The 19,091-nt window shown below is 40.4% G+C and overlaps 1 protein-coding gene across 1 annotated transcript in view; it reads right to left on the reverse strand.

The window, feature by feature from the left end:
- CUBN (cubilin) overlaps positions 1-19,091 on the reverse strand; it is a 140,885-nt gene that overhangs the window by 118,452 nt on the left and 3,342 nt on the right. Inside the window, exons 6-17 of the mRNA XM_040062708.1 lie at positions 18,716-18,819; positions 15,011-15,137; positions 13,401-13,569; positions 12,447-12,578; positions 11,239-11,334; positions 10,570-10,691; positions 7,925-8,111; positions 6,096-6,214; positions 4,396-4,627; positions 2,837-3,018; positions 1,874-2,036; positions 1,500-1,690 (exon numbers count right to left, since the gene is read on the reverse strand). Coding sequence (XP_039918642.1) covers positions 1,500-1,690; positions 1,874-2,036; positions 2,837-3,018; positions 4,396-4,627; positions 6,096-6,214; positions 7,925-8,111; positions 10,570-10,691; positions 11,239-11,334; positions 12,447-12,578; positions 13,401-13,569; positions 15,011-15,137; positions 18,716-18,819 — 1,824 coding nt within the window. The remainder of the gene's footprint in view (positions 1-1,499; positions 1,691-1,873; positions 2,037-2,836; positions 3,019-4,395; positions 4,628-6,095; positions 6,215-7,924; positions 8,112-10,569; positions 10,692-11,238; positions 11,335-12,446; positions 12,579-13,400; positions 13,570-15,010; positions 15,138-18,715; positions 18,820-19,091) is intronic.

Consider the following 19,091-nt stretch of genomic DNA (forward strand, 5'->3'; position numbering starts at 1 on the left):
CACAGATCAACAACTGACTGTGCCCAGTTTGTTTTCCTTCTGTTTAGCTCTGCACAGCACAGGCACAGTTTTATACAGGCTGCGGTACCCAGCAGCCATGCCATGTGGGATGAGGTGTTTACGACTGTACAAGCTGGGTATGACAGCAGAGGCCTTGAGACATGGCAAGCCGAGCATGATGCAGAGAACAGGGATGCTGTGGTAAGAGAAGGGGCATCAACACAGAGAGCTTGTCGGGCTCTGAGGGCACCACCACGACTCACTGGGGCCAGCCTTTCCTCCAGCAGGGCCCCGCACCCTGTCACTGTCCAGGACCCGTGTCAGCTCCGCAGGACTGTCAGTCCCTGCAAATCTGCAGCCCAGTCAGTCTCCGTCCCCCCACGGTCCTGCCCTGCCTGCCACGGGCTCTGCTGAGCCACGTTCCCCCATAAGCCCCCCATCCCGGCCTGCCCCAGTCCATGCCCAGCCCAGCAGGTGCCCGTGGCCCGGGGCTGCCCTGCTCCCTGCCCAGGGCGCTGGGACCGGCCCTGTCCCGGCCCACACAGCGCTGCACCAGACCTCACCCGCCGCCAGATGAAGGGTGCACACCGGCGGCTGGACAAAACTGGGCTTAGGGATATATAATAACAAAGAAAATGAAAACATGGTATCTGATGTACTTAAAAGGCCTCCTACAGCTGTAAATTTGTATGTAACACGACATTGCAAACCGATGAAGAGAGAGCTGAGTAAAAGCAAAAGTAAAAGTCACCTCAAGTGGATCACACTAAGAAGTGACCTTAGTTCTGCATTATTATTCCATTTTCCATATAGAAATATTCTAACTGTACTATTTTGTTTTCTTTGACAATTAGATTTAGACTAATAACTACTCTTGAATTAGACTTGTAAGATTTCAGTTATGGCAACAATAAACTCCCAGCTTTCATATGTATATGGAATCATAGAATCATTAAGGTTGGAAAGGACCTCTAAATCTTAGAGTCCAACCGTAAACTGAGCTTGGCCAAGCCCACTAAATCATGTCCCTAAGTGCCACTTCTACACATCTCATAAATACCTCCACAAATGGTAATTCAACCACTTCCCTGGGAAAGTGTATATAAATATTTATATGGTGTGTTTCCTTTTAGTGTCAGAACAAGATCTTCCATCTAACACTTTGAGTCCAGAAAATGCTGCTTAGTGGCTATGTCATTAATTCTGTTTTTCTTGCGGTTGACATGCATTTACCAAATGTCCAAACTCCCCCTTAATCACATACAGACTATTAAGAATTAGGGTTAAGCTAGACATTTTTTCTCATTCTCTTATCTTTGCTTGGCTCCAAATGTACCATCCCGCTCTTTCAGCCCCTGTGACTTTTGGACCCTAATAAATTCATATACCTAGTTGTTTGATTAACACTTATTTCTGCAGTGGCCCTTGGGACAGAAGTTATACATGTTCTTGTACATACATGCAATCAAACTTTCATATCAACTGATTAAGGGAATCACCTCTATATAATTTGCTGAACAACCACTCTGACTCTCCAGCTCTATATGGGTGAAGTTGAGGAATATTTTTTCATCCTCTGGCTGTTGGATAACGTAGACACATTGTCGGCTGCTGATATAAGGGTTAGGCCAGAAAGGAGATGTGATAACCCCTTCACTCTCTGTGAAATTTCCTCCACAACTTGGATCTGCTATATTAAGGGAAAAAAAAATATTCATAAGTACAGTAACTCCTTTTGAGGCTGCCTCTGTACAATGTCTGCAAATCAAAAAGAATTACTATATTATTAAAGAGCACGTTTTAATTGCATCCTTTCATGTGTCTATCTTGAGAATGTCACAGACCAACTTTTAATCCTGAGTATTTTACTTACCAGGAGATGTTGTATAGACAATATGGAAGCCTTTATCAGTAACTAAATCATCAGAATGGAAGTGAATAAATGCATCTGGACCAGTGGTTTGGAGTGGGGGTGGAGATCCAGTGCTACAGTATTTACCAAGGACAGGGTCTTGTGGAAGAAGACCATCTCGAATCTAGACAGAATGATAGATCAACATTTAGGATTATCATATGTGTGCCAGTTGTGAACAGTACCAACACTCCTTAAGTTATCTCAGAGGCCCCAGAGGAATTGTGGTTGATAGGTGAGGGGAAAGGTCATAAGAAATTTCCTCCAGACACAGAGGAACCAAGACACAGATCCATCAACAGAGCTGTGATGCTGCTGCCAGGCATCATCAAGGGTTTTGCGAAAGGGAAAGAAAGTATCAGATCTACTGCTGAACTGTTTTTTTTTGTTTTTTGGGGTTTTTTTTAAATCATGATCTACATTGCACACAACATGCTATTCCAAACTGGCTTCTCATTTCCAAGAAAATGTATTGGTGAATTTTGTAGACATTATGTCACACTTGCTCATACGTCACGTCATGGATGGCTGTGTGAGATGTGATATGAATTTATTAGTTTTAGATCCCTTTCCTGAATAGTTTCCCATAGGCTCATTAATTCTCTGTGGGTTGAAATTTGACAAGGAGTTTGGAGACTGAACTATGTAAAAAAGTGAAAGCTTTCCATCAAGTATTTGGCCTGAATACCATCATTTTTGTCACAGGACTTCCACCAAATCCAGTGAAGCAAGTTCTCATCCCCTTTCTGTCCTATTGTCTCTGATTGTGCATGGATAGCTGGCATATGTAAATAAAAAGGAACATTTCAACCCAGGATTAAATTTTTGAACAGTCCCCCTTCTGTACATAAAGAAGTTTTGAAATATCTTGTTTTGCAATAACATATCCACAAAATGTTGTCATAATTCACAATTACACTTTACCTCTAAATAGTCATAACTGCAGTTTTCATGGTGTTCCAGGCTCAGTGTGCCAAAAGCAAATGTGATGAGAAGGCCAGGACTGGTTGAGATGGTCCAGACACAATTTCTGTTTACAGGATAGTTACCAGGATATCCTGGAGAGCTTATCGAGCCGTAGGTACCTGTCAGCTCGCCACCACATTCTAGCAGAGAGAGACATGGAACGACAGAGTCTTTATCACCTCATGTCAGGTCAGAAGATGAATGGACCTGTAATGTCAAAACTAGCTACCACGTCAGGGTCAGAATAAATTTGAAAACAAAAACCAAGCCAAAAAAACAGCCAAGTTTCTTCTTTCTTTAAATTTTGCAGTTAATTCTGCAACTCAATTTTAAAAGGAGAACTCCAAGTATTTCCTGATTTGCACAGTAAAAGAAAGATTCTTACCCAGTTACGATGAATATGCCTTAAGAAGAAAAATCAGAAGCACTGTGTTTGGATTGGATTTACAATATTAATCTGAATTTCTGTACTTTGTAAATAGTCTCCATTTTTTATCCTATCATAAGACTACTTCCATTAAAAAGAAAAGGAAAGTTTAATTACAGGAAAGGCTGTTTTATATACCTGTAATAAAATAACATCAGTGCAACAGTTGGGAATGGGAGGGGTACATCATGTGTTATACCTCAAGAATAGCTAGTTTAATCTCATCTATATTGCTCTTTTTTTTTTTTTTTTTTTTTTTTTTTTTTTTTTTTCCTTTTTTGGGGGGGCTGGGGTGGGGGGGGGGTGTGGTGTGCTATTTTTTCCTCCAAAATATCTGCTTTCACTTTTCAGTACTCATATTTGTCAATTCGTAATTATCAATCTAATAATTACAATTAAAGAAAAAAACAAAACAAAACAACCCAAAGATCATACTAAAAGAATTTCAAAAAATATTTCTAGAAGTAAGGAAATAGCTTTTTTTTTTACTCTATGTTTCATTCAAGACACAAACCAATGCACTATTTTGTTTCTAGATAATATACAGAACACTGAAGTGAACCTAATGTTATGTGAGATGATTTGAAGTTATCTCTGGAGATGCATTGCCAGACTATCTGGAACAATCACCCAATTAGCATTACCAAGAATACAGGCAGAAATGTACAACAAATCATACAAAAAACCTCACACATTCTTTAAAATCCATTTCCCTACAATCTATCATGTTTGGAACATTTAGGCTAGTGTAAATTGTCAGTGGCAAAACAAACCATTAGCTTCCTTGCTTGAAGTACTAGATACTTCTGTGAGAAAAGAGAACTGACTAAATGAATCCCCAGAAACATGTGCTCTTTGGGGGATTCCCCACAGGAATTGTAAAGCAGCCTTAAAAAACAAGAGAAAGCTATTCATACAGTGCCCTAGAGCTAGAGTTTGAAAATATCTTCAAGTGATATATATGTCTATATTTCAGCCTCACTCCCTTGAAAAATACCGTTCTTCTGTTCCTAATGTTTCCTAATCAAAGGAAATAAGTAATTAATTTTACTCCAAAGCCGTGAAGATGCTTGGCATTTCATCAACTTACCAGGATCCTGAGATTCCCAATGAACAGTAAAACCTCCAGTAATGGTGTGGTTTGAGTATAACCAAAAATACAGAGTGTTGTGGGTACTGAAAAGCTCTGCAGGACCTGGGAAGCCACAGTATTTTCCTAGCATGAGCATTGATGCTGAAGGCCCATCATGGATTTGAAGGAATTCAGAGTTGCACTCATTACTTGTCTCCAGTTGGAAAAATGGGAAAGTAACATGCAGAATCTAACAGAAGCAAAAAACCAAGAAATCTCTTTTTTTCCATCTGTTGAGACACTATCTACGCAGAAACTTTATAGAGCAGATATATGCATTCACACACCTGTGAAAATCTATGAACTTTAGAGCCATTATGTAATTTCCTGAAATGTTCCAGGACAGAAAAGAATATTAAAGAATCTTAAGCGTCAAAAGGAAAGAGAAAAGATAGACAGACAGATAAGAATTTAGTCAGTGAAGTTTTCTGGAAAGAGCATTATTTCTCATTATTTCAATAATTGAGATAATTTTCCTGTGTGTTATATGTGCAAAATATATATATGTGTAAATTTTAAGCCATGTGAAAAGCTTGAAACACAACGTAAAATACCTTATTCCAGGTTTCCCTAGGCAGTTTTTTCATCAGATAATTAGCATTTTTCACCCTCGCTATGGTTGGAAGTGTTGTAATGAGGGTTAAAAGATTCAATGATTTTGTTCCGCACATATAAAATCAGTGTCTCTAAAGCCCATTCTGGATACTTAGTGACATGCAGAGCTTTAAGTTTGTTCAGATTCTTCACTGATGTGCTGTAATATGCTCTGCTGAAGACAACAGTGGCTCCCAGGCTTAAGGCTGAGGTCATGTCACATATATATTTTTATGTAATGCTGTATAAACCACTGTTAAGTACTGGTTTATAAAACTCCTTAATTCATTCCATCCAATTAATTTGGATGTCAAAAATACATCAAAAACTTAGATCCCAAGTAAGAAATTTCATGTTAAATTATGAAGTAGCATATTTTGTAGTTGTTATTTATAACACAATTGTTAGTTGCAGATCAGAATCAGAATATACATTTGTGTGCAACATTTAAAAATTAATCCTTAAAAAAATTAAAATGCTTTGCGTTATTACACAAAACCACTGACAATATGAATTAAGCATTTTACATTTCTGCACTCAGAGATCAGAAACATGAAATTGTTTGGAAGGTCACAGAATCACAGGATAGTCTGAGCTGGAAGGGAACCAGAAGGATCATCAAGTCACACTCTAAATGAAAGAGTTGGCCCATGTGGGGATCTAATCCATAGCCTTGGTGTTGTTAGCACCAGTCTCTGACCAGCTCACTCAGCTCAGGAACCACCTGTGGAGTCCATCAAAGCAGAGTTTTTCTCATGCAGCTATTCACAGATCACATTCTAAAGCTATGTAGAACAGTTCCCTTCTGTAGCAGGAGGCAGGTTAATGAACTCTAACCCTCAGCTGGTTAGGAAAAGCCTGGAAAATCTAACTCAAGCAAATCCTTGGGCTAAGGAGCCTGAAGGCTTATAAGGATCTAAAATTTCTTCTTTTGAAAAACTATTTATTCTGAGGGGTTGGATTACCACATAGGAACACATGTAGCATGAAGGTAGTCATGTTTGCTCTGATAAGCTGAGGGATCTCACAGACTGAGGATTTCTTCAACCTGAACTCTATTTTACCTTGTTGGGATTAGTTTGAATGACCCAAGCGCAGCTGACCCCACTGTTGTACCACTGGCTGTTTGGGTTGTTAGGATAACTGAAAGTCCCCCTCAAGCCTGAGAGATATCCTCCACAAACTGCAAAAAGAGAGAAAAAATGAAACAGATTTTGTGCTATTACTGTACAAATTAAAACAAAACCTAACTTTTTTTGCATAGCTTTTTCTTCTTGACCATTTAAAACAATGTTGAAAAACACTTCTATAAAAGGATCTTTAGGACTTCCTCTCAAGTGGAATAACATCTCAAAAAAGCACAAATTCACTGAAAGAAAAATAGTTCTTGGAAAAACAACAAAGAATTTCAGTTGGAACATGTGGATACTGCCAAAAGATATTGATTCTGTCTCATGATAGTGTCCATAAACTTCTTTGCTTCCAGAAGGATACCTCCAGATTGAATAACTAAATTTTACCCTTCAATAAAATAACATTTTGCATTTTGTTAACATGATGTAAAACTGTCTTTCTCGGTAGTGGTACATCATAGAAGTTATCCTGAAGAGGTTTTATTGTTCCGTTTATTCTTTTTGGTCAAATTTCTGGGCATGATAATCCCTCTCATGATATACCATGGTCTCTTCTCTCACTGAACCATTCAGTGCATGGGAACTGAGATCTGAGAACCCCAAACTGCTACAGAAAAATGTGTCTGTAAAACAGACAAAATATAATGCTCATATAGCTACAATATGCAGCAAGCACCTGTAGTTTAACGCTGAACTGATTCTAAAGAAATAGCCAATTCCCACCAAACTGTTTTATTTCAAGAAGTGGTAAAAAGAATATAATTTTATTTGAAATGTCTGTGTAAAACATCTCACCTTTTTTCAACCAGATTCAAAATGACCATGTAAGAAAATACTTTTATTTTTCATTGATTAGAAACTAAAAGAACAGGTGGTGCACTATGACTCCTTACTGCATAAAAACTAGTCTTCTATCCCTTCATTATGAATGCCTAAAAATAATTTTTCCCCTGTGGACTTTATAATAAGACATTATTAGTTAGATACTTCAGGAAAAGAGAAAAAAGCCTAAAATAGTTCTAAAATAGAGCAGATTTCACAGGGGATCAGAGGAAGTTTTACATTCTGTATTACATTAAAATGTAATTTGCTTTCTTCTTAGCAATCTGCAATAAAAAGGAGCCACTTTTGTTGCCACAGGGGCACTGGAATGCTATCCTGACCTTGTTTAATTAAAATTAATGGCAAAAAAAGTTGTCAAACAAGCAGAAGAAATTATATTAGGAGGAAAAGGGAGAACCTTGCAGTCAGTATAAAACAGAGTTCCCCATTTTTGTGCTAGCATTTCTTTCATTAAATTTCTATTTGAAAACCTTTTCTGGCTTTTCCTCTTGACTAAGAATATCAGGACATTTTAGCTTCATAACAGATGAAATAATATGCACAAAATAGAAACATCAGTATATTCCCTTGTTCTCCTTATACTGGATCCTCTTTCCCAACCAGCTTTCCAGACCACTTCCTCAGGAACAGAGATCTGATTTTAGGATGTCTGGCATCTAGCAGAGGCTAGTGGGCTTGCAGATCAACTTCATTGTTGCATTCTACTGCTAAACAAAACAGCTAAAAATGAAACTCATAGAAAACTGACTTGGAGGGAATTTGGGTTGGGACCTCTAATCCACCAAACACAAGGCTGTTTTTCACATCATAACTCAGTTCTTATCCACGTGTTAATCCCATGCACCAAGCATCTACACGCTGAAGCCTGCTGTCCCATTTCCCAGGAGGGGAGGAGCGGGAGGAGGTTCTGGCTGTACCTTGCTGGGCAGTCTGGCACTCGGGTCCTGTCCAGGTGCTGGTGCACTCGCAGGAGTAGCCATTGACCCCATCGGTGCAGGTCCCCCCATTCTGACACGGGTTGCTGATACATTCATCAATGTTCTCCGTGCAATTAGGGCCTGTCCAGCCCGCATTACATAGGCAGAAATAGCCAGAGATCGTTGCCTATAGATATAAACAAATCAAATAAACTCTGAACATGGATCACCTAAAGAAATCAATAGAGTCAGCAGGAGGACTGATTTTTACACTTATTTTGTGAGGAGATATTGGAGCAAAGAATTAAAACCTTTGAATTTTTTTGGTCTTGATGGTCACTGGTGAATACCAAAATAAATAGAAAGCCTAATGAGATTATCTATCTATCTATCTATCTATCTATCTATCTATCTATCTATCTATCTATCTATCTCTTTGGGTTTTTTCTATTAAGTTATTTCTTAGCAGAAATGTCTTAAAAATCAAAATCTCTACCCTTTTAACCATTCAGAAAACTGTTTTCTTGGGTTTGGAATGACAATGCTAGAATCAAGTCAATCATATTACTTAAACCTTATAAATAGCAAGGCAAGATAACTGGTTTATAAGTCATTGCTCTCAAGGCTTTTCTCCAGGAAGTCTGCACTGCAGTTGTGTGGGCTGTTAACTTTCATTTTCATCCTGAGGAATGTTAAAGGGGAACAATTTCATCACCTTTTCAGCTTTATTCCTTATTCTGTATGTCTCTTGTCCATTTCCGTTGTTGCAACCTGTACTACTTCTCCGTATAATCAAGTCTTTTCATATCTGTAACTGTTTTAATTTCATATGTTCTCTTACATTGTATCTCTTGTTTTATAGACACAATCTTTAAAGGTAAAGTGGAACATGGTCCCAGGTACAGGATACTATTCCATCTTTGATGACATACAATCAGTGTATTACATTCTCTATTTGCTTTTCCATTTTCTAGTCATATCCTCTGTGTCTTGTGGAGTCCTGTTTTGAGGAGGCTGAAATCTGATCTCCTCCCTTGACCTAAACCCTAAGACTCCTCCCCTTGAATACCCTATAAAACCCTGACCCTGCCGCTTCTCTCTCTCTTCCCTGGGCCGGGGTAGAGGGGAATAAATGGATTCTCGTACTTATAACAAAGCCTTGTCCCGTCTGTTTCCCTGCAGATGGTAGTAACCTCCCTGGGCACAATGGTCACTGTTGCCATGCCACACGATGCAACAGTGTCCCAAAGAGATTTTCAGCATGATGGAAGAGGGTTTTGATGTGTATTTAGGGCTCTGAATGTTGTTTTAAAAGGTGTTTCCTGATCTGCCGTGGCCTGAAAGTTAATTAACATTGTATTTCCTCTGTCATTATGCTGGCCAAATATAACTCTGCTGTTTCTCTGTTTTATTAGAGAAGCATTATTTATTATGCTTCTGTAGTCTCATTACTTAATATCTGCATTATTATCTTCAGGTACCAGTTTGTAGCCAAGATTGCCTCCTGTTTTATGTTAGGATATATTTAGGGGAAGATGTTGTATCTTTTAATAGATTGACTAAAATGAACTAAATAGTCAGGAAAAGTAGATAATACCTGGGCACAAAAGGCCCTATAAATATCTTTCAATATGAATGAAGACACAGTAGATACCTACAGAATAGAGAGAAAGGAATGCTGGTAAGGAGTGGAGTGTAAGTGAGAGGACCATCACATTTCACACAGAAAATGCAAAAAGCAAGAGATAATTCACCACAGAATCATAGAAATATTTAGCTTGGAAAAGACCCTTAAGATCATCAAATCCAGCTGTTAACCTAACACTGCCAAATCCATATCTTATGTCTCATTTTCCCTGTGCCTCCAGGGACGACCAAAAGGGGGATATCTGCAGTCGAATGGAGATAAATGGGAAAAGACTCTACTGGTACAAAAAATGTATCATTTGTGAATATTTCGGCAAAATCACCATTGTCAATATCCTCCACAACAAAATCACAGCACACCTCACTAAGGAAGCCAAAAAAAGGCTTTGCAGGGCCTATGAGGATAAACTAAATGTTCACTGTGCATGAGAATTAATTCATACCACCAATCAAATGATGGTAACCAGAAAGCTTGGTTACCATCAGTGCAGCGAATTCCCTTGAAACACCCTTTTCATGTCCATATAAACAACTTGAGACTCCAGGCATGCTCTCACAAGATCAGACAAGGAACTCATAACTAACTCTGCTGGATATAACTAACAGCCTGCAGGGCAGCAGAGGTACTGGCTCTGTTTTCATGGGTAATACCTCCATGATCCAGGGTGGTAAATTAATTCCCTGTGCCACCAACAACAGCTGTTGGAGAGAACTGTTCTTGAGCATGAGCATTCCATTGGCTAGCATGGGCTACCAAACACAACTTCTCAGGCCATTAATGCCAAGATTATTACCTTTACTTCACACACAAAGAAATGGCTTGTGTGCCCTGAAACTCACTTTGCTTTCCTCAGGTATATCCTTTGATCTTGCAATCCCCACTGATTTTGCCTCATTCCCAGTAGTATGTCTGCACTCAGCCTTCACCCTCACCAAGTCTCCCTGACTGGTTATAACTACACAATGTTGTCCCTACATGTAAGGAGCCCAGCACTTACCAAGCACTGCCCATTTGCACAAGGGTTCTGCAGCTGACAGATATCACTGAGAGGAGAGCACCCGTTTGGCCCATATCCACTTCCAGTGTACCCAGATTTGCAGGAACAAAATGCCATGAGCCCTTGGGAGATGAGACAAGATATAGAACGTAACTCTGTTACAATGACAATACCAATGTCTGTAAATGTCCTTGACATTTTGGAGCAGTCAATATAATTCTCACTTACTTGATCTTTTGACACCTTCCCTGGTCAGTGCCCAGTTCAATCATGGAAAGAGCCCTACGGTTTGTTTTACTATGGGCACCTGAGAGTCCAAGGTCACCTTCATGGCAAATGGTGGGATAGTCAAAGGGTATTTATGGGAAGGGGAATGGTAAAAGCACACGTATAATTGGAAAACTGCATCAAAGACTAATGGTAAACGTCTCCACAGTTTTAGGATAAAGTCTTCTTTTCGGTGGAGCCTAAATCTACTTCTGTCAGTATTTGTTAAAAAGTCTGCTGGCTTTAGCTAACCTGCCTGTAAAATCCTGTGCTTGAGGCAAAACTGACTGTGGCAGAGGGGCTGCAATCTAGACATGTAACTATAAAGTGGACTCATCTTAACCAGATCCTCCTTGAGATTCACACTGATATTACCTTACAGTCTTTAAGAAAGCACCGTACCTGAAGCTGAGGTACAAGTAGCCAAGGGATGGCACCCTCCATTATTTATTGAGCAGATATCAACCTGGGCACATGTTTGTCCATCTCCCTCATAACCTGTTCAGAGGTAAATCTCTGTTAGTCTGTAACAAATTATTTTCTTTGAGAATTCACAGTGAAACAATCAATTGGCGAGCAAAACACTAATTCATGGTGTAAAATCATAGTCGTGTTAAAAAGAAAGAATTGAGATAGCTGCTGAAGTAAAACCTGGCATATTTATTGTGGCTGCTTCTTTGCAGGGATGGATTCTGACTGTAAATAAATCCTTCCATAGTTGTGGTGGAAAAGATATATTAGTGTGTGCCAAATATTGATTAAGTCAGTGAGGCTGTAGAAGCCTATGTCTCTCAGCCACCATATGCTGCCCTCCCTACACAGTCAGCCCTAACCACACCCAGACATTTTCCTCCTGCTCGCCAGAGCAGCCCTTGGATCCCCAATACAGCACCCAGATCCTCTCAGGACATTCAGGAGGGCCAAAGCCCTGCAGCACAATTCCTTATGGCCAGAGCTGACCCCATCAAAAGTCTATTGACATTCAAATAGCAATCCAAAAGTCAATTAGAAAGACTTTTTCCTGCTATACTTCTAGTATTGATACCATACATTTCAGAAAGCATTTTAAATCATAAGCCATAAATTATAAAGACCTAAGTTACAACTTCTACTGCTTGAGCTGCACTGCAGTGGAAACACAGCCTCCTCAGACAGCATTCAGAGCGTGACAATTATCAAGGCTTTTTTTTACTGCAGACAATACCGTCTGTGATTTATGGCACACAGGATACTCCTTCAATTAATACAGACAACAAAATTACTACCATAATTATGCAATCCTTGTTTCCCATTAATGATCTTGTAAAGGAAGTACTTCACCAAAGCAAGGCTATAACACTGAAAACATCTACCTAGTACAAGAGAAACACATTTCAGAGGATCACCTTCAGAGGCATACTCTATACAATGTTCATTAATAGCTGAAGCAGTTGAATATACTTGGACTCTGCATTCTATTTTGCAGTATTGTGTATGTGATACTTCTTTATATAAAACCAATATTCAGCTCCTTAAATCTACCCCAAAACAGTGTTCAAACAGGCTCAAATGTGTTGAATCTTCATCTTTTAAATCCTTCCATAGTATTATCAACAAGAAATCCATTTTACCTGGTGGACAGAGCCCACAACGGAATGATCCAACTGTGTTGATACATTGGACCATCGGTACTGTTGAGCAGCCTCCATTATTACTTGCACATTCATCAATGTCTTGGCAAGTGTAGCCATTTCCTTGCCAGCCTAAAAAGCAGCACAGAAAAGACATCAGAAAGAAAATGCCTGGCCTTTTTGGTTTCTTCTTTGACCAAATCTTTTCATAGAGTACAACTGAATTGCACTTCATTAGCCCAAGAATAGACCTGTCTCTCTCATGATTAAAATTAATACTGGTCTGAAAATTAGGTTTCAAACACATCTGGGTGGATATGTATGTCCAAGAACGTTTTATTTTAACTGCATTCTGGACATTTCAGATTCAAATACACTTTTGCCTAAAGAGGATGCAGTTCTGGTCTAGTGCATATATGTACATTCTGCAGCAAAGATTTATTACCACTTCAGTTAAACACTTTAAAAACTTCCAAGGACACCACCTGCCCAGCTCAGGAAGAATAATCATAGGTTATATGGTCTGAGGGAACAATCAGATTTTATGTTGCCTTAGGGCAGGAAACATACAGATATGAAAGTACTGTAGACCTCTTATGTGAAGGTGATAGGACATGATGGACATGAAGATACTGTGGACATGAGACCTATTTAGATACTCAGTTTAGGATGACATAAATCATTCATTAGACTACATGATGGACATGATGGACATGAAGATACTGTGGACATGAGACCTATTTAGATACTCAGTTTAGGATGACATAAATCATTCATTAGACTACACCGCCTGCGTTACCTACATAAAACAAAACCTGCATCTATTCCCTAGAACACAGACCAAAGCATTCCATGGAGTTCCTCTCATCTGCATCCTGTGTCTGTGCTTATGATACACAGGCAGTAGTACCTCTGCCACCCCATCCAACCTGAGAGCATGGAAGGGTGAGATACCTGTGGGGCAGGGACCACACGTGTAGGAGCCTGGAGTGTTGTGGCACTGCACAAGCGGATCCTGTGAACACGGAGGATTAGGGAGGCTGCATTCATCTATATCAATACTGCAGGCAGGGCTGCCAGGAGGGGACATCCAGCCAGCCTCACAGATACAGCGGTACTTGGGCTGCCACAGAAAACATCACATTGCATATTTAAGACATTTGCAATAGTCAAGAAAAAGGCAGAAGGAGTTAATTTCATAAAATTACTTTCAAACTATAGCAAGAAAGCTTTCAGAACATTACATTGCACATTTTGTTTGGTAAGTTACTTCAGTAGTTTTCTTAGTCTATTTCTTCCTCCAAATTTACTTATTCAGATTATGGAAGCAACTCAGACTCATTCATTATGTTCATAAAAGAAATCTGTAATTTATCCCAAAGCTCCCAGAGAAAATAAGATCAATTATGAGCTGTACATAAACATAATTAAAAGTCATCAACTTGCTTTTTAACCAGGGCAAAGAAATCAGTGTAAGCAACCTGAAATCATCTTGGCTGTTTTCTTTTAATCAAATTATTCAGTAGTCTATGCAATGTGCAGCACTGTCATCAAATTGCAAATACATGTTTTTCTTTTAGGAAAACAGTTTTCTCTCTAGTAAACTTTACTAATGGCCAGATTTCAGCATTTATCTAGCTTTGGTCCAATTAAAGTTAATGGGAGCTTTATTGTTGATTGTCACAGGAGCAGACACAGTTAAGCCAACACTGAACCCTTTTGAAAAGCTTTCTCAACAAAAAGTGGGCAGAAAATAAGTGGTGAGTTGTAAAAATTCTAAAAATTAGACAAAAAAAATATTTTACAGCAAAGCACAAAAAATATGTGCACTGGAATGGTGCATGGGTGTATAGAAGTATTAAGGAGCACAAGCTTGGCTGGGTAGTTTTGAAGGGCTGCTCTGAGTGGAAAGAGCCAAAGCTGGCATGGTCCATCTGTGCCTTTGGAGTGAACACCCTGTACCCAGATTCTTGCCCAAATGGAATGAGCTGGCTTGCTCCTGAAGAGCACTCAAGTGTGTGCTAGCATCCACCCAGTGCAGATGCTTGGAGGGATTGGGCCTGGAGTTAGACACCACATCCAGCTGACACTGAGGAGCACCAAAGGTGAGCAGCAGCCACCCAGTCACCATGCAGCCCTGGCAGCTTCCAGGCCCCTGGCACTAATCTTCCATTGGTATGCCTTTTCCCAAGAAAAATAGGACTCATGATTTTTGTCCTTCTTAATCATTTAAGCAGTAAAATATTCTAGCAACTTAGTTCTCCGAAAATAATGAACAGTAAGAATATTTCAAAGAAGACTTTAACATATAAAAATATATATTTCCAAGCTCCCTATGGATGTAGTAGTAGATCTAATACTGTAACAAGTACCTCTAACAAGGCATAAGACATTTTTGATCCTTTCTGCCACCCTTGGTACAACAGAGAGGCTGTTATGTTGTATAGTGACCTTTCTTCTTGTTTTTCAGCAGCAGTTTGTGCTATGCAGTTTTGTCATGCTCAGCAGTATTTGTTACTTATTCCTGCAGTGCTGTATGATGAAATTTATACATTGTTCCTTACCCTGTTGGGCTGATCCCTTTCTTCATCCACACAGAGACCATGCTCACAGAGCGTCTCAGATCCCTCCTGGCAGTCATCAAACTTCAAGGCACAGTGGAGCCCATAGGTTTCCGGAGTACAAGAGCAGCTAATAGAGAAAGGGAAAGAAAAATCAAAATTTTGTCTTTCTACCACTGTTAAAGATTGCTTATTGCCATTCTCTATTTTATGGGGTGTTCCTTACAAAATACATCAATTTACCTATATTGACAATCCTGCTAATAATCAAGCAGAGAGGCCAATCTCCTGTCCAGCAGAGACTCAAGAGAGACTCGTGTATATTTGTAGCTATTGGGCCCTGTGGAAGAATCTACAGCCTTTTGTTACATTCATAAGCACAAATCAAGGGGGAAAAAAAAAAAAAAGTCCAACATAAGACTTAAACAGAACATGAGCATGGAAACGCTCACTTCAGTCAAAGAGCACCTAAACTTCCTTTTTAAGTTATCATATGATGTCAGGTGTCTAAAATCCTACCTCTAGGAATATGCAGAAATGTTGTGTCTGGCCTGCCCTAGAGAGTGGGGTACTTTCACCCCCACATCACAACAATGGGCACCTGCTGTCTCAGCAGCATCTCAGCTTTTAGGGATGTGTGGTAGGCAATAGGTGGCATTTGTGGTTGGTGGGGTAGGAAGACCAAAGTAGTGGATTGAAAGGAGGCATTTTACTAGGAGGATCTGGTTTGAGAGCTGCCCTATATTGTTATTTATAGGGCAGAGTTACAGCATTATACATATGTGGTGGAACTGAAATTGGGAACTTCTAAGCCATCAGATAATACTTCCCTTTTCTCCGGCTCTTAATTTCCACATAGACAAAATGTGAGGCTCTGAAATACAACTGAAAGAGATATAAATGTACAGAAAACCTCCCATCGGATCACTAGATTCTTAATAAAATGACAGTGAGGCTCTCATTTGGATTCAAGTTATATGCTGCAATGTCTGCAGCTTGCAGAGACATATGGCAAGTACACACCCTTCTTGGATTGCTTTTAAGCTGCCTAATGAAAATTGCTCTGTATAAGTGTTTCTCTGAAGAATTGGAATCAGTGCAGCTGACCTGAACCTTGGAGCAATTTATATAAAATAAGCTGCTGCTGTCCCTTCCACCGTGTCACATGCTCAGCTGAAATAGCAGTTTGATAAGCCAATTGCAGGTAACTAAAGAGTGCACCCAGGACAACCAACCCACATAAACTTAGGCTTCAAAAACCCACTACCGCTTAATGCTTAACTGCAGTCTGCAGTGCAGAACAGCATGTTCATTACTGTAAGAGACAGCAGGCAGAACAACACCTTCCTAGCAGTGCAGCAGCTCAGCCTGGGCAAGCACAGAGGCCATAGTGACCAAATGTCTAAAGTACATTCGGAGCTTCATGTTCAACTTCAAAGGACACAACAAGGCAACCTGACCATCTCCAAAGGAGGAGGACAATGGCACTCTCTCCCGTCTACTCTGGCAAAGATTAATCTGCTACTCATTTGAAGTTTCTCAGAGAAGAGCTTCAAGAAGTAGGTCACACTGCAAGGCACTTCAGCCAACTTGTGATGCACTGCTGCTTGGCACTGCCATGGTTCTCTCGCATGACTCGTGGCATGTTGTGATGAGGCCCCGGTTACTTTAGCTGTGACATAGAAGTCTGATAGACATGGGGACTTTCACAGCCTTTCCTCCAATGTCCCCTTAAGATTCTGACTGAGGAAGGTGTTTCTGGATACCTGCTCTTTTTTCCTCATATTTCAACTTTTCTGTGTTACAGGAAAAGCATGCAGATAAAGAATACAAACAAGGGGTGAAGACTGCATTATGTTCCATTTCATGGCCAGTACTTCCCATCACCTGGTATTGTCTCTACAGGCTATGGAAAGTCAAATATCACCCTTTTCTTTCCCTGCAGTCCACAGTGGTGCATATAACTATGCCAGAGCATTAGTGGGGTGACCTGGGTTGTTGAGCCCCAGAAAGCTTAGCAGCAATGTCCTCACAGCTGCTGAAAAGAGATGCTATGCTCAGCCTGGGGACAGATTTAGCATTTTGGGAGCACTCAGAAATAAGTAAGACAATATGTGAAGGGAGACTAAAGATAGTACAGTGGACTTGGGGAAGGAACTATATAATAATCCTGAATGTGTGATGCAAAAGCAGTAATATTAAGGGTCTGATGACTTATGAAGAGATCTTAGTTCATTTCATGAAGCAGTGATTCAGTGAGTACCAAGGAGGGCAAGCAGTACAACAAGGAAGGAACTGGGGAATCGTGACTGTACTAACACAATGACAATGCTTCCAAGAACAGCAGACCTTAAACTTTAATTTAGTCACACACCTGTACCTCACTGAGTACAATAAGAAACAAATAAAGGCAGATTGCTTTGTGTGTTGTTTCCTTGACAAATATCTGTTGCAGACAAGCTAGAAACATCCTTTAAAATCAAAGTGAAGCTTACGAGAAGCATCACGCAGCAGTGACACCTCTGCAGACTCTGTTAATGCTGAAGCATGAGGAGCATTACAGGAGAATTTCCTTTGTTTGAGGTTCTTCCAAGAACTGACAAAGCACTCTAAGCCAGTGTTACATCAAGCAAATATTTGTGGGGGCTAAGATTTCCATTCTGAAGCAGGAGACAAAATGCTTTGCAGAAAGCTGTGGCATGCTCTCCAGCGTGCTTGTTCCAATTGCACAGGGATAGCTTTGTATTATATGTGAAAGTTGTTTATTTACCAGAGTATTTGACATTTTGGAGAATGAGACATAAAATGTCCAGGCTGGCTTGCCCTGTAAGCAAGAGCATGTTTCCCAAGGAGCTGGGCACAGCCAGAGAATAGTCTCCAGGAGCCTTGTGTGTGGGGCCCAGCACACAGGGAGCCCAGGCACCCCCTTGGGCAGAAGGCTGCAGAAACATTTCTCCTTTTCTGCCTGGCAGCACTGTGCATTCCTTGCTCTGCTGCTGTCTCAGCAGTGCCTGTGTTTTTTGGGGGGATGAAGGCTTTTCACCGAACTGTTTCTGATTTCACAGAATATTCTGACTCAGAAGGGACCCACAAGGATCATCGAGTCCAAGCCTCAGTGAATGGCCTGCATGGGGATTGAACTCGTGATCCTGGTGTTATTAGCACCCTGCTCTGACCAAATGAGTGTGCTGGGAATGCCAGTGATAAGGGTGATCACCTCCTTCACCTCCTCACTCCCTTTGATCTCAGGGGGTAGGTGATAGCAGAGGGATGGAGGAGTGGCTGTGCTTTGTGGGCAGCGGTGAGTGAGTGCTGGTTACAGATCAGCATGAGCCTCTCGCTGCTCCAGCTACCTCCCACGGTACAGGAGATTTCCATTAAAGCAGCTGCACCTACAACAGGGGGTGGGTCACTGGAGCCAGTCTTCAACTTGCAGCCCTCTCCCCTGGCAGGGCTGTGTGATGGAGCTGGCTCCTGCTGCTCTTCTTGTGTCAAAGCAGGCAATGGCTTTGGAGGCCTTTCTGTGTCTGTGGTGGGCTCAGTGTACAGAGCAGCAAGGACTTTATATGCTCCCAGACTGCAAGGGGTTATAGTGCATAGATATTAAACAGACTTACTTCTAGAACTTGTGCTGCAGGCACGATATGGGGTACAAAAAATAGCGGAGTATTCTAGACAGGGTATTTGTGTCTAGTTTTGAGAGGTTACCTGTAGCTGCCTGGTGTGTTCACACAAGTGGCTCCATTCTGGCAGCCTAGTTCTGTTCCAGCAAAAATCTGGCATTCATTAACATCCACTGAGCACAGGGGGCCCTAAAATGAAATGGAAAACCAGTTTATTTTCCAAATAGCTGAGAAATGAAGCAAACCATGGACCCAATGTTTAATATAGTTTGCAAAGATATACAAACCTTGGGCTGTTATCAACACAGCTTCCCTTATGAAACACAATAACAAAACTTTACTTTTCAGCTGTGTTTCTGTTACCCTTGCTATCAGTCAGATGGGGATAAAATATCTCAGGTGCAGAAAGCATATGAACAGCACATTTTTGTCATCCCCTCACTTTGCAACTAGAAAAAGAC

Source organism: Hirundo rustica, chromosome 1 (assembly GCF_015227805.2).
Source record: "Hirundo rustica isolate bHirRus1 chromosome 1, bHirRus1.pri.v3, whole genome shotgun sequence".
NCBI lineage: Eukaryota > Metazoa > Chordata > Aves > Passeriformes > Hirundinidae > Hirundo > Hirundo rustica.